The sequence below is a fragment of the Dermacentor silvarum genome, chromosome 5, assembly GCF_013339745.2.
Source record: "Dermacentor silvarum isolate Dsil-2018 chromosome 5, BIME_Dsil_1.4, whole genome shotgun sequence".
Taxonomy (NCBI): Eukaryota; Metazoa; Arthropoda; class Arachnida; order Ixodida; family Ixodidae; genus Dermacentor; species Dermacentor silvarum.
The window spans coordinates 23,867,496-23,879,956 of record NC_051158.1 but is presented as its reverse complement, the minus strand read 5'-3'; the positions used below and the strand labels follow the sequence as shown (position 1 = coordinate 23,879,956).

The 12,461-nt window shown below is 45.6% G+C and overlaps 2 protein-coding genes across 2 annotated transcripts in view; one reads left to right on the top strand and one right to left on the bottom strand.

The window, feature by feature from the left end:
* The window catches only part of LOC119453082 (inactive rhomboid protein 1-like), a 45,374-nt gene extending 35,540 nt beyond the window's left edge, over positions 1-9,834 (bottom strand). Inside the window, 1 exon segment of the mRNA XM_037715075.2 lies at positions 9,368-9,834. The gene's annotated coding sequence lies outside the window, so the exon portion shown is untranslated.
* Positions 9,835-10,962: 1,128 nt separating this feature from the next.
* LOC119453083 (26S proteasome regulatory subunit 6A-B) lies at positions 10,963-12,379 on the top strand. The gene has a single exon (XM_037715076.2). The coding sequence runs from the start codon at positions 11,006-11,008 to the stop codon at positions 12,296-12,298; it is 1,293 nt and encodes a 430-aa protein (XP_037571004.1). The 5' UTR covers positions 10,963-11,005; the 3' UTR covers positions 12,299-12,379.
* Positions 12,380-12,461: the final 82 nt, after the last annotated feature.

Sequence of the window (12,461 nt, the reverse complement as noted above, 5' to 3'; positions counted from 1 at the left end):
GTATTAGACGCACTTCCTAGACTACTTGGTCATGTGTCTACTTATTCTCGGCTAGCTTGAGTTGTTCTGCTTCCTATTTATGTTAGTATAATGATATTATTCCCTATGAAAGCCTCTATTATTACAATGTAGACCTGAGAAAAATCTAGATATATGACATCATGGTTTTCCTTCTTTCCTCGCGCCACAACTCATTTGTTTATATATGATACCATTGTGATGCTGTGTACATGCTACTTTTAACTAAGTTTTGAAGCAAGTGTATTTATATAAATCACCTAGCCCCCCCTTTCCTTAAGTTCATTCAAAATACAGAAAAATAAATAACTAAATAGGTAAAAGAAGCTAGATTAGATAAGTTAGAAGCGAAAGACAGGATAGGTAGAGGCACAAGTAAAATTTGCCATTCTCCACAGCAAAAGTGGAGAATAATGTTTTACGGGGCGCTACATTGCTTTTTCGTGATCCCTCACAAAAAAAAAAGTATTAATGGGGTTCTACTGCCATTCAAGACATTCTAAGATTCTTTTTTAATGGCTTCAATAATCAATGGACCTTTATGTGAAGTCCATCTAATCATAATTGAAAACCTTCACTCATCTAAGCAAAACGGCGGGTTATTCTCGGACTGTAATGCTGCTTTACCAACAAAGGTTGTCATTCGCTGCCCTCTTCTCACAGCTGCATCGCATTATATCTCAAGTACGGAAGAATTGCACTGCCTTTCTAACAGCAATTTTCTCTGCAAGCAATGGCACATTTGAATGGCTCCCGCCGTGCTCAAATTTGGATTGCAACAATGCAAAGCCCACTTTAACCTGAAACTTGCGAAAATGTGCCAGAGCGAAATGTTTGGCCAGTCTTCAACGCAACCGGGAGCGGAGGCATGTGAGCACTCCTGCTATAAGCAGACGTGGCGGACGAACAAGATGCACAACCCACTGCTACCGCCATGACAGAAGCCACCTGACCGGCCGGATACCAGTAGCACTCTCGGGCTGAAGTTGAGAGCAACTCGAAGGCGCTCTCAGCCGGAATGCGGGACTCTGAAGGACCACGGAAATGTGTTCCAAACACTTGACTTTGACCAGCCAAATGTAAGGCGCCTTGCCAAGGCACTCTGGGGCGCTTGGAAGCGACCAGCCAAATGTATCATCAGCATAAATTGAAACATGAACAGAAGATCACTGACCAGAATGCCTGTTATGCCTAATTTACATCGAGTGCGATGTGTGATTACTCCGTAGCCAGCTTATGAGCATGAAGTAGCCTCAAGTGTACGTTTTGGAGCCTGACTTAAGCAGCTATTACAAGTACAGGTGAACCTGAAGACAAAATGATGCACTGAAGTAGTTTTGGAATTTTTCGCGTTTTAATTTATAGATTGAGTATCCCCATTAGTCATCCTCTTGCCATTAAACAAACTATGCAAGGTTCCAAGGTTTATAAAACGATAATCTAACAGCATAGCTTGATTCCATGTTCTCCATAGCAGTAGGTTTGCAAATTCTTTTAAATGCACCAGGGCTGGTAAAAGCTCATTGACAGTGGTGATCACAGACCATCAACAATTTCAGACCGATTTACGAGAGCTCATGAATTTAGAGGTTAATTCAAGTCTCCTACACTGAGGCACGTGTCGCCCATAGGACTGAAATAAAATTATGAAATAATTCATTGAAAAGAACACAACATGATCTAGTTTACATCTGCTGTTTACATAAGTGAACAACGGATGCATGAGGCAACTGTGCACACTTTTAATTTGTGTTCAAATAGCAGTTCCTGTAAATGTGCGAGTACAAACATCTCTTACAGCTTTTTACCGTGTAGTTCTCGTGCTAAGAAATCCCTCTGTTGGATCTTTCCTTTGCTTTTAAAGATATTAAATCAAGACAAGAAAAATATCGAGCCTCAAATGGAAATCTGAAGTTTCTATTCACAATGGCACAGCATGTACAATACAGTTGTAAGTTCATACTAGACAAAGATAAGGCGTGTGTAATAACAAATTCATTATTCAAAGCGAGAACAGAGCTTTTGTAGGTGAGAAAGCAACGAAAATGAAAAGAAATCAATGTGGCATCATCATTCTTGGACTATGACCTCTGTGGTATCGGAAAAATGGCACGCCAGTGCCGGCATAGCGAGGTGACAGGCGACCGTTGGGCCACCCGAACAACGAGAAGCCCCAAATGCAGAGGCACCGGGCGAGAGGAACGAGTGAGACGCTTCTGAGGTTCACGGTGTGACTGCTGGCCAGCTACGTGATCCTTTATTATATACAGAAGGACGACGTCACGGTGGCGTAGAGTTACACAAGGTGGCCAGGCTAAAGTGCTCGCTTAAGCAGAAGTGAAACCAAAACACAGCGGTATCTCTCGTGACATCAGCACTGTCTATTAAACAGTAGCGCCCTCTCTATGACGCCCCCCCGATTCACAGAGAGCGCCAGAGAGGGAGGTCACATGGAGCATTACGTCAACCCATTCATTTTGGTGTGAGCGATTCAAATTGAAGCAGCAGTGGGACCTTTGGTGGCATATTTCTACGTGACAAAGTCATGTGCTGGCATACAGAAACCAACGGTACACTTGTAGACAAATAATCTACTGACCTACGTTGGCCTAATATTTTTCCTTCGGTGCCCCTTCAATGAAACACCAAAGAAGGTATTGCGACAGCAAAATACAAACGTGCAGGTCACTTGCACCTTTACCTTGACTTGCTCTATGTGCCCGTTTCCAAAATTAATCTGTACAAGCTTTTCAAGCTTGCTATAGTTCTTGACGTTAGCGGTGTTCGTTCGCAGGTCAATGCTGCTTGATGATAGAGTAGTAGGCGCAGAAAGAAATTAAAGAACAAGAGAGGAAGGTAAATAATTAAAGCCGGGCGAGAGAAGTGTCACAATCAACTCTGGCTCCACACAGTTGAATCAAACATGCGTCCTGACAGGTCCCTTTTCTTTTCTGCTGTCACTATCGCCCATCTGTCAGCGACGTGCTGCCCGCCGACCGAATGGACGCGTTTGTTCCACGGGGGCTGTCGGAATGATTGAAGTGGTTTCCACAGGTAATCTGTCATCTTTATGTGCATTTGCTATTTCCGCATCATTCAGCACCTCTCTTTTCTTCCGGTTCAGTTGCACGTGTTTCATCTTTTCTTTACACGCGCGTCAGAGGCTTGCGTAACTTGAATGACTGAAGTGTGTTACCCCTGAATGAATTGGCTTACTGGCTTAGGCTTAACGAAAGAGGCTTAAGTGAGACATCATTTTTTAAACCTTTTTTTTTCTCACACTGATTACTGGTAGGCAGTGTAGAACCGACACTGACGGTTCTACACTGCCTGATAATGCCAAGAATAACGAGTATGCAGTGTAATGTGGGAACATGCTCATGCAGGCTGGCTTGTACAAGGTGTAACGTGAAACCAGCATGACAATGGGAATCGGTGAATAAAAGAAACAATGAGTGCCGACGAGCAAGCATTAGATTCATTATCGGCCCAATCTTAAAACCATAAACACAAAGTAAACACAAGCAATAAGGACGACTAACCTCCTGAGTAGTGCTGGTTGGTTGTAATCTATAGTGCTCAGAGCAATGTGAGAGGCAGACGAGAGAATGAACGGACAGGGCATGCGTCGTCTGCTCACTGTTATGCGTCTTTCACGCTGTTCATAGAATAAGCGAGCATTATAGATGTTTATATAGGCAAGCATTACACATTGGAGATGTCTGGAGTGCTCTCAGTACATGCCAGATGAAATAAATGCCAAACTATTAGCGGATAAACTCGCAGCTGACAGCCTACTTCTCCTGCCTAAAGTGCAACACTGCGTGACTTTGCATCAGCGTGATGTCACAGACATGCATTTTTTTTTTTCACGGACATGAGCTTTTCTTTTCCCCTGCACTAAATGGTTAAGAGAATTGCCAAGTTCAATTACTGACAATAAACTAGAAAGAGTCGATAAATGCTACAGTTGGTGAAACCCGAAGAACCTTCTTTGTAAATAAAAAATAAAATAAAAAAATGCCACCACTATCTGTCCTATGCTTTCATGTCATTTTGCAATATCACCTGTCTGCAGTTAGCAAAACTGGCCTAAATACTATAGTTAGGAAGCACTATGTATGCTTGACATTTCCGAAAGTTTCTCCTCTCCCCCCCCCCCCCCCCCCCCAGGCAGTAAATGCGTTACTCAGACCGATCAGTCTCTCTTTACAAGAGACACTAAATAGAAACATATGCTCGAGCAATTCAGTACATTACAATGATGTTAATTGCTAACAAGTCAGTGCCACACAGGCATAAAAAACAGCATTAAAGGGCCACTAAAAGAGAATCACTAAACCAGTTCAGGCTGATAAAGTATTCTTCCAAATCGTTATTTTAGTAAATTTCGCATTAAGAGATCGATCATTCAAAGAGAAAATGATGTTTAAAGTTCCGTGTTCTTTAATTTCATGCTGAAACTGAAACCCGCAGTGCTGGCATGTCAGTGTGACATTATGTATTTCGAAGCATCATTCAATAGTTGGGCCACGGAGCACACTAAGTGTCCTCGGAACTTACTAAATCCAGTCCTTGGAATTCAATGTAGCCTACCTTTACCAATAAAGAAATTAACTAAGCCTGAGCAGCAGATGCTGTCCAAATCTACGACGTCACAGTGAACTGGTGCAGGAACTTCAATTAAGGCAGCGTCGCCACCCATCTCATGTTTCTGAGTTTCTTTTTTTTTTTTGTATAAGCACGACTGACTTGACATTTTAAAAATTACATTGCAATTGGTAAGCCAACTGACTGCATTCACTGACACTATTATCATTCTTATGTTTAATGTCATTAAAACTGCTAGCGTAGCTGCAAAGTTAATGTAATAACATTAGGACCTACGGTACAATGACGACCTACAATATAATGACATTAGGTCTTTGACACCTAATGGCATCAACGTCCCCCATGTGGCACAGGTATTCATAATAAAACTTGTTACTGGGCTAGTCGGTTCATGTCATACCGTTGACCATATATGGTCGCATAGCGCCCGTGACCCCGTCACTCCATTTTTTTGCACTAAGCGACCATATGGTCAACGGTATGAGGTACACATAAACCCACTAAAAGAAATATTTCGAGCAGCCCGGGACAACCACAGAAGATATGCTGAAAGCCTTGCGACATTTACCCACAAAGTACCAGTTCCTTCCTTTTTATTTTTCATTAGTTCTAGTAAAGCAAAAACACATTGTACAACAAGACAGACACGACAGTAGCAGTGCATTAACCTGCGCCACCATTTCGCGATAATTTGACCAACTGTGATGGCTAAATGCGGAAGAGGCTGTTGAAGTTGGTTTTGACGGTGTTAAGCGCAGGTCCTACAACTGTCTAGTAGTCGCAAGCAAGACAGATAGTGGCGGTAGTTGGTATGCATCCAGCTTGGTGGATCAGCTGGCAGACGACAGAGAGTGAATAATAACTTGAAATGATGATGACGTCTATTTGGTGAAGTCGGTCGGAGGAGCGAAACTGGCTATAAAAGCTTCGCATGCAAAGCTCAAGGTTACAAAGCTACAAAGGTTAAGTGTGTCTTTAACGTTGTTAGCCTGTGGCCGGACCTAGTCCTTGAAGGACGTCACTGCTTTAGGACAGTGTGCTTGAACTTGGAACGACTCGGCAGACGACAGAGAAGTAGTAGGAGGAGCAGAAGATGTCTTCCTAGACGCATATCGTTCCACAAAACACTAATGCGATCATTCGAATCCGGCCAAAAGTTAAGTGTCGTGACAGAGAAAGGGCTTGTTGTGGCACCCCGTGGTAACTGCGGTAGACTGCGCTATGCAGCACGCCACTACCATCACTGCCACCTGTGCAACTGAACAATGAAAAATGATATCGAAATTCTACTAAACTGTACCTATTATAACATCTAAAGTGGGCAAAATTGATTTCTTATGCACCACTCTGTAATTACCACAAATAATTCTGAGTAGAACTTTTGTAAAACTTTATAAACATAACGATTTAAGCTGTGCAACTCATTACCATTTTTCCACGTCAGATTCTCCAATAGATGCAATGTACAGAACCGCAATGTCTCTTTCTTTTTTTCCCCGCCAAGTTACCGATTTGTAAACTTCACGTTTGTTTTCTTCGGTAATCTTTGTAAAAAAGTTGAGTCCAGAAATTAGGATCCCGCTTATTATAGTCGCTAGAATTTAGCCATCACTCTAAAATGACACAAGTTTTATTCAAATAGGTCCAGCAGTTGTCTTATATAAGAGCGTTTTTGCATTTTACAAGTATTTGAATAAGGGAAACCTAAGTTGGCTAAAGCACAGAGGAGACATACCACAATGAATCATTTTACTATCACTGCCTAGGAAATATAAACATAGGGGGACTAACTCTGAATGAAAGATGTTAAAGGGAAGACAGCAAAAAGTAAATGTGGAATTGAAAAAAAAAATAAAGACAAAGAATGGGTAAAGGGTCAATTTGAGAATCATAAACCACGCATCAAAATTAACAGCATTGTCGAATGTGCACTAAAACGCAGAAAAAGAAGAAATAAATACGGTTACTTAAAAAACGAACAGGCATAGTCCTGCGGGATTTCCGGTGAAGCTTTAAAAAAAGTTTAAAAAAAAGTGATGTTGCGAGACAACCAGTTGGAATTACTGGGCAAGTCGCTGAGCGGGAAAAGGCAATCATTCCAGCGGCTGAAAACACAACAGCCGATGTACTGAAGAAAAAAGAAAAAGTAGTACGAGGTAAAATCTAGGCAAAATCAGTGAAGCGGTGCTTTTGAAGTCTTCTTTTTATTTATCCTTATTATTTTACTCACACTATTCTCGATTTTAAATTGAAAGAACACGCGCGGCACACCCAGGCGGTGTTTTGCAAAGAATGATTCGGGAAAACAAATGCGTAGTACTTACAGCTACATAATTAAGAGTCGAACAGAAAGAATAAATTGAGAATGAACAGCTTATGCCCCCCCCCCCCCCCCCCTTCCCCCCTCGGCGCTTTTTGTTCTCAAGATGAATATAAGTTGCTGTAAATGCCTTCCGCGAAATTACTGTTTCGAAAGCACGCGACAATAGCTCCCGTTCTCACCGCTTTCCTAAAATCAATCGTCGCAACGAAAAAACAAAAAGTCGGCCACTGTGACGAAATAAAAGCCGCCTCAATACTAGCGCGCGTCAAGCAAAATAAAAAAAATAAAATAATAAATAAAAATAAAATAATGCCTTCCATCGCGCATAGGGCATGACGCAAGTGAAAAAAAAATTTTTTTTAGACACCGATACCGTGCGACCGTCCAAATTCTCCGTCAACTGCCCCCCCCCCCCCCCCCCAACCCTCCTCCCCTCCATCCAAAATCAGTTTCAATGAAATATTATTTTAAAAGAAAGATTGGGCTAACTAAAATGAGAGCAATTCCACCTATAAAGTGATAACTAAACCAAATGCAACCAATGGCGTTGCTTTTAACCAAGCAGTGTTAACCAAACATCACTTGCAGAAGCAAGAAAAGCAAGAAACCGCAAGCTTGTTTCACTGCCGTGTATGCCTGCGTTGCAACGGAGCCAACGTTGCGGGAGAATCGGTTAGCATAAAAAAAAAATCGATTTAAAGATGAAAAAAAGAAAGAAAAACAAATTTGCAAACGACGACTGAGTCACCAAGGCATGGGATTAATTTAGCAACGCGTTCCAGCGTTAGTTGTAATGCCTCGGACAAATAAAATATCGGCGGTACACAAATTCGAATCATTATACACGGTATCATCATACCCGAAGCGGTAACTATCTATTTCGGCAGTTGGAAACGAGCTTCTCTTTTCTTAAAGAAAAAAAGAACCCGCAGAACAAGAAGTTACTTCAGTGGAAAGCTCACGACATCCGATATCTCCGGAATGCCCTTATCGCCTCTTAAGCCTCAACGCGTACTCGAAAAACAGAACGAGCCGCTGAAACGTGCCCCGACACGTTAGCTACGTTCCCGTTGCAACGGGTGAATTACTCCTCCGTGGCAACATTATCAACTCAGTGCCCGCGTAATCGACCCAGATTCACGACGACTACCCCCACTTGGTCGGTGACTGATCGAATGAGCGCCAACAACGCCACACCATGCAAAAGGCAAGGACAACCGGAAATGAGAAACCTGCTGAACAAAACGGCTCCCCGGCAGCGTTCCTAAATTTAACCACCCTCGCAACAACCCCAACAACAGTGCCGACTTGAGGAATAAACACGCGCCAAGCAGGAGCATATATACGCTTCGAAGCCGAAACGATAGAAAACAAACACACCGAATCGATTTATTATTATTTTTTTCTTCGTTCCGCGGTAAGCAACACGATCGCGACCCGTTCTGTTCTTCTGCCGCCAGAAACACCCCCGAGAAACCGGGTCAAAATATAATCCGGCTTTAAGCACAGACAAACCGCCTAGGCCTAAAAGGACAGCAACTTCGCGTCCGCTAAAACGCTCATACCTTTGATCGCACCTTTGCCGATTCGATAAACCAAGACGCCACAGCGACGCTTGCAAAATAAAAGGTACCGAGCAGGGATCGCCGAGAATCATCATGTGTGTCGCATCATCGATGTTTTCTTTTGGGGGGGAGGGGAGGCTTCGGGCAAGTATACATATACAATATCCTCCAAAAAAAGAAGCGTTTCGTTGCAGATACATCTTTCGCACCGAAAAACGCACCTTCCGAAGTACACAGGCCACCGGAAAAAACACAACGCTGCTTTCGCGAAAGCGATCCACAAAAACACGGTAGCGAGGTAGTCGCGCAAAAAGAAACACGCGAAAGCTCGCAAATCCTGCGTCGTCCACAGAGAAAAGCGTCAGGTGTTTCCGTACACCGTTGGTGGCGGGTGGCGCGATACCGATATTTCTCGCGGTCGCCACGTCTCTGGCGTATTTTACCGAAACAGTCAAGACAATAGCATTCCTAGGAAGTTCCGCGAGGGATTGGACAGGCTAGGGACGAAAAAAAAATTATAAAAAATCGGTGCACAAAATGTCGCGAGAAACGTAAACTGCAGACAGCGGAATACATAATCAACACGATCGTCGTCGGCCGCTTGACCCTGCGCCGTTGGCTTCGCCCGCAAACAGCCACGCCTCTTCAAGAAAAAAAGCGCTGATCGCACCGCAATCCGTTTAACCGCAACCATAGCTCCGAGGTTTCTTTAGACCATCGACGGTTATTAGCTCGCGGGAGAACAGAAAAAAAAAAAGGAAGTGGCACGACACGCGAATTTCACGGATAAGAAACGGGAAGACGAAAAAAAAAAAAAAAAAAGTGAAAGTAAGAAGGGGGTGCTACTTACCACGTTAGGCTTACGTTCCACGGGTCAGCTCGGCCGCGCGGCATTTCGTCGCGAAGCTGCTCGCTCCTGCGTTTTTCGCTCGCCGCAGCGTATCTCCTTTCGGCTTTCAGGGGAGGCCAGTGTTTTCCAAAATGTCACCGATCCACACACACACACACAAACACACACGCACACACACAGCAACGACGGCCGAGCTTGCAGGAAGCGCGCTCCGGCGGCCAAGTTTTCCTATCCGTATCGTCCACGCAGCATCGTGACACTCAGCGGCGACGCAACGAAGGGTTCTTCGTCGAGATTCCGGGGCGCCCGCACGTCCCGTTACGTCGCTTGCTCGGCGATCTACGGTGCACCCGAAATTCGTCCCTAGGCCACACGGCAGCCATGTTTCCTGACGTTTTCGGATTGAGTCTGTGGTAACGGCGCGCCGTCTACACGGCTGCCGCCGACACTACACGGAAGCGATAAAGTGACCGAGCGCGCGTTGTTGCGAACGGCAAAAACCGCACAATCGGCGAACAAAACACTGAAGTTCAAGGGAACTGATATACTAGGGACCCGGGCCAGCGTTGGTGCAAAGGTAAAGAAAAAGGCGCGGTTGAGTTAACCAAACGCGCACAAGCTCTTCGACCCACCTGACAATTCGTCCGGGTGATTACTCCTGATTATTCTTCCGGGAGGACATAATCAATCATCGAAAACGGTTTACTTATGCCGCCGTATTTTGTCTTGTCTGGGAGGATCTTTTGTGGTGGTATAGATCTTGCTTTACTTCACAGGAATCGGCGTCGTTTTTCACGAGAACATATATGTGCTGATCGAAACAACAGTTCCTGGAATAACGGCTAGCCCACGTGCCTTCGGAAGTGCCTGGCCTGTGCCGCATCGGTTTGTGACGCATAAATTTCCTGTCGAGGAAGTTTCAGAGAAAGGATATGTGACAAATGGCACATTACAGCGTGGTTGGGAAGACGTGCACTGCGTTGAAAATTATCACACCATAAATTATAAAAGGTCTTCGAAATGCGGGAAGGTACGCCCGCGTGTAACATACGTGAAACGACATCCCTGCAACATGAATGTCAAAGTGGGGTTCCACTAGCATGACAAACCCGCATAATTAAGGATACTTTGTAAATACTAACTGCAATAAGCTGGAATAAGTAAACGAGTACGTCATATGATGTTTATGTTCTTCGCAGACTCTCACATAACACCTACAATGACTGCCCTCGCAAAATGCCCTTAAATAGGACACAAGATTGTTCGTTAAGCTTTTCTAAGCAATCTCAGGTGATGTTTTAGTATTTGCCGTAAATTTCAGTTCAATGACAATAAGCTCGATACGAAACTGAAACCGAAACCTTTATTGTAACCTTTTCCGGTCGCTTACAAATTTTAACTCCATGGTTTACAACGCTACAAGACTGTAACAAATAGTATGCCTTTAAATTAAGCGCTGGTCTTCAATATTTACGTTACGGCACGGTGCTTTGCCATGGCTGCGACACTCTTGACGGGACTGCAAACACCACGGAACAGCGCAACCACCAAAAGCCGTGAAGCTAGCAACATCCTATCGTCGTAGACATCAGTGTGAATCGCGAAAATTTTTTGTTTGGCGAGCACCGGCGAGTAAAGATGGCTGCCCCACCTACACTGGACGACAAAGCTCTCTGGCAAGACGATGATTCTCTCGGCGAAGAGGTGCTACGGATGTCCGCCGACGAGGTCATCAGCCGGACGAGGCTGCTGGACAACGAGATCAAGATCATGAAGAGCGAGGTGATGCGCATCTCGCACGAACTGCAGGCGCAGAAGGAGAAGATCAAGGAGAACAACGAGAAGATCAAAGTCAACAAGACGCTCCCTTACCTCGTCTCCAACGTCATCGAGCTGCTCGACGTCGACCCGCAGGAGCTGGGCGAAGAGGACGGCGCCAACGTGGACCTCGACTCGCTTCGCAAGGGCAAGTGCGCCGTCATCAAGACGTCCACGCGGCAGACCTACTTTCTGCCAGTCATCGGCCTGGTCGACGCCGAGAAACTGCGGCCGGGAGACCTGGTCGGCGTCAACAAGGACTCGTACCTCATCCTCGAGACTCTTCCGCAGGAGTATGACTCGCGCGTCAAAGCCATGGAGGTGGACGAGCGACCTACCGAGCAGTACAGCGACATCGGCGGCCTCGACAAACAGATCCAGGAGCTGGTCGAGGCCGTCGTCCTGCCCATGACCCACAAGGAGAAGTTCGTCAACCTCGGCATCAGTCCTCCCAAGGGCGTCCTCCTCTACGGACCTCCCGGAACGGGAAAGACTTTAATGGCCCGCGCCTGCGCCGCGCAGACCAAGTCCACCTTCCTCAAACTGGCCGGCCCCCAGCTGGTCCAGATGTTCATCGGCGACGGAGCCAAGCTTGTCAGGGACGCCTTCGCGCTGGCCAAGGAGAAGGCGCCCGCCATCATCTTCATCGACGAACTGGACGCCATCGGAACGAAGCGTTTCGACTCCGAGAAAGCGGGGGACAGGGAGGTCCAGCGTACCATGCTCGAGCTTCTCAACCAGCTCGACGGTTTCAGCTCGAGCGCGGACATCAAGGTGATCGCGGCCACCAACCGGGTTGACATCCTGGACCCGGCCCTGCTCAGGTCCGGTCGGCTGGACCGGAAGATCGAGTTCCCGCACCCCAACGAGGAGGCCCGGGCGCGCATAATGCAGATTCACTCGCGCAAGATGAACTTCGACAAGGACGTCAACTTCGAGGAGTTGGCCCGTTGCACGGACGACTTCAACGGCGCCCAGTGCAAGGCGGTCTGCGTCGAAGCGGGCATGATTGCGCTCCGGCGGGGCGGTGAAAAAGTGACGCACGAGGACTACATGGACGCTATCATGGAAGTGCAGGCCAAGAAAAAGGCCAACCTCAATTACTACGCTTAAGCGGGGTGGTAGAAGTGTTTCCTTCCTTTCTTTCTCCTTTTTTTTTCTCTCTCTCTCATTAAAGTCTGTTCTTCAATTCAATAGCGTGGGTTGCTTCTGCTCTGTGTCAGAGTTGTGTTGTTTGTTTCTTTCAGTCGTGAATGAAGTTTTCACGTCTGAAAGT

What these genes read in the sequence shown, in the direction of transcription:
- LOC119453083 (XM_037715076.2), top strand. Translation starts at nt 11,006, where the DNA reads ATGGCTGCCCCACCTACACTGGACGACAAAGCTCTCTGGCAAGACGAT.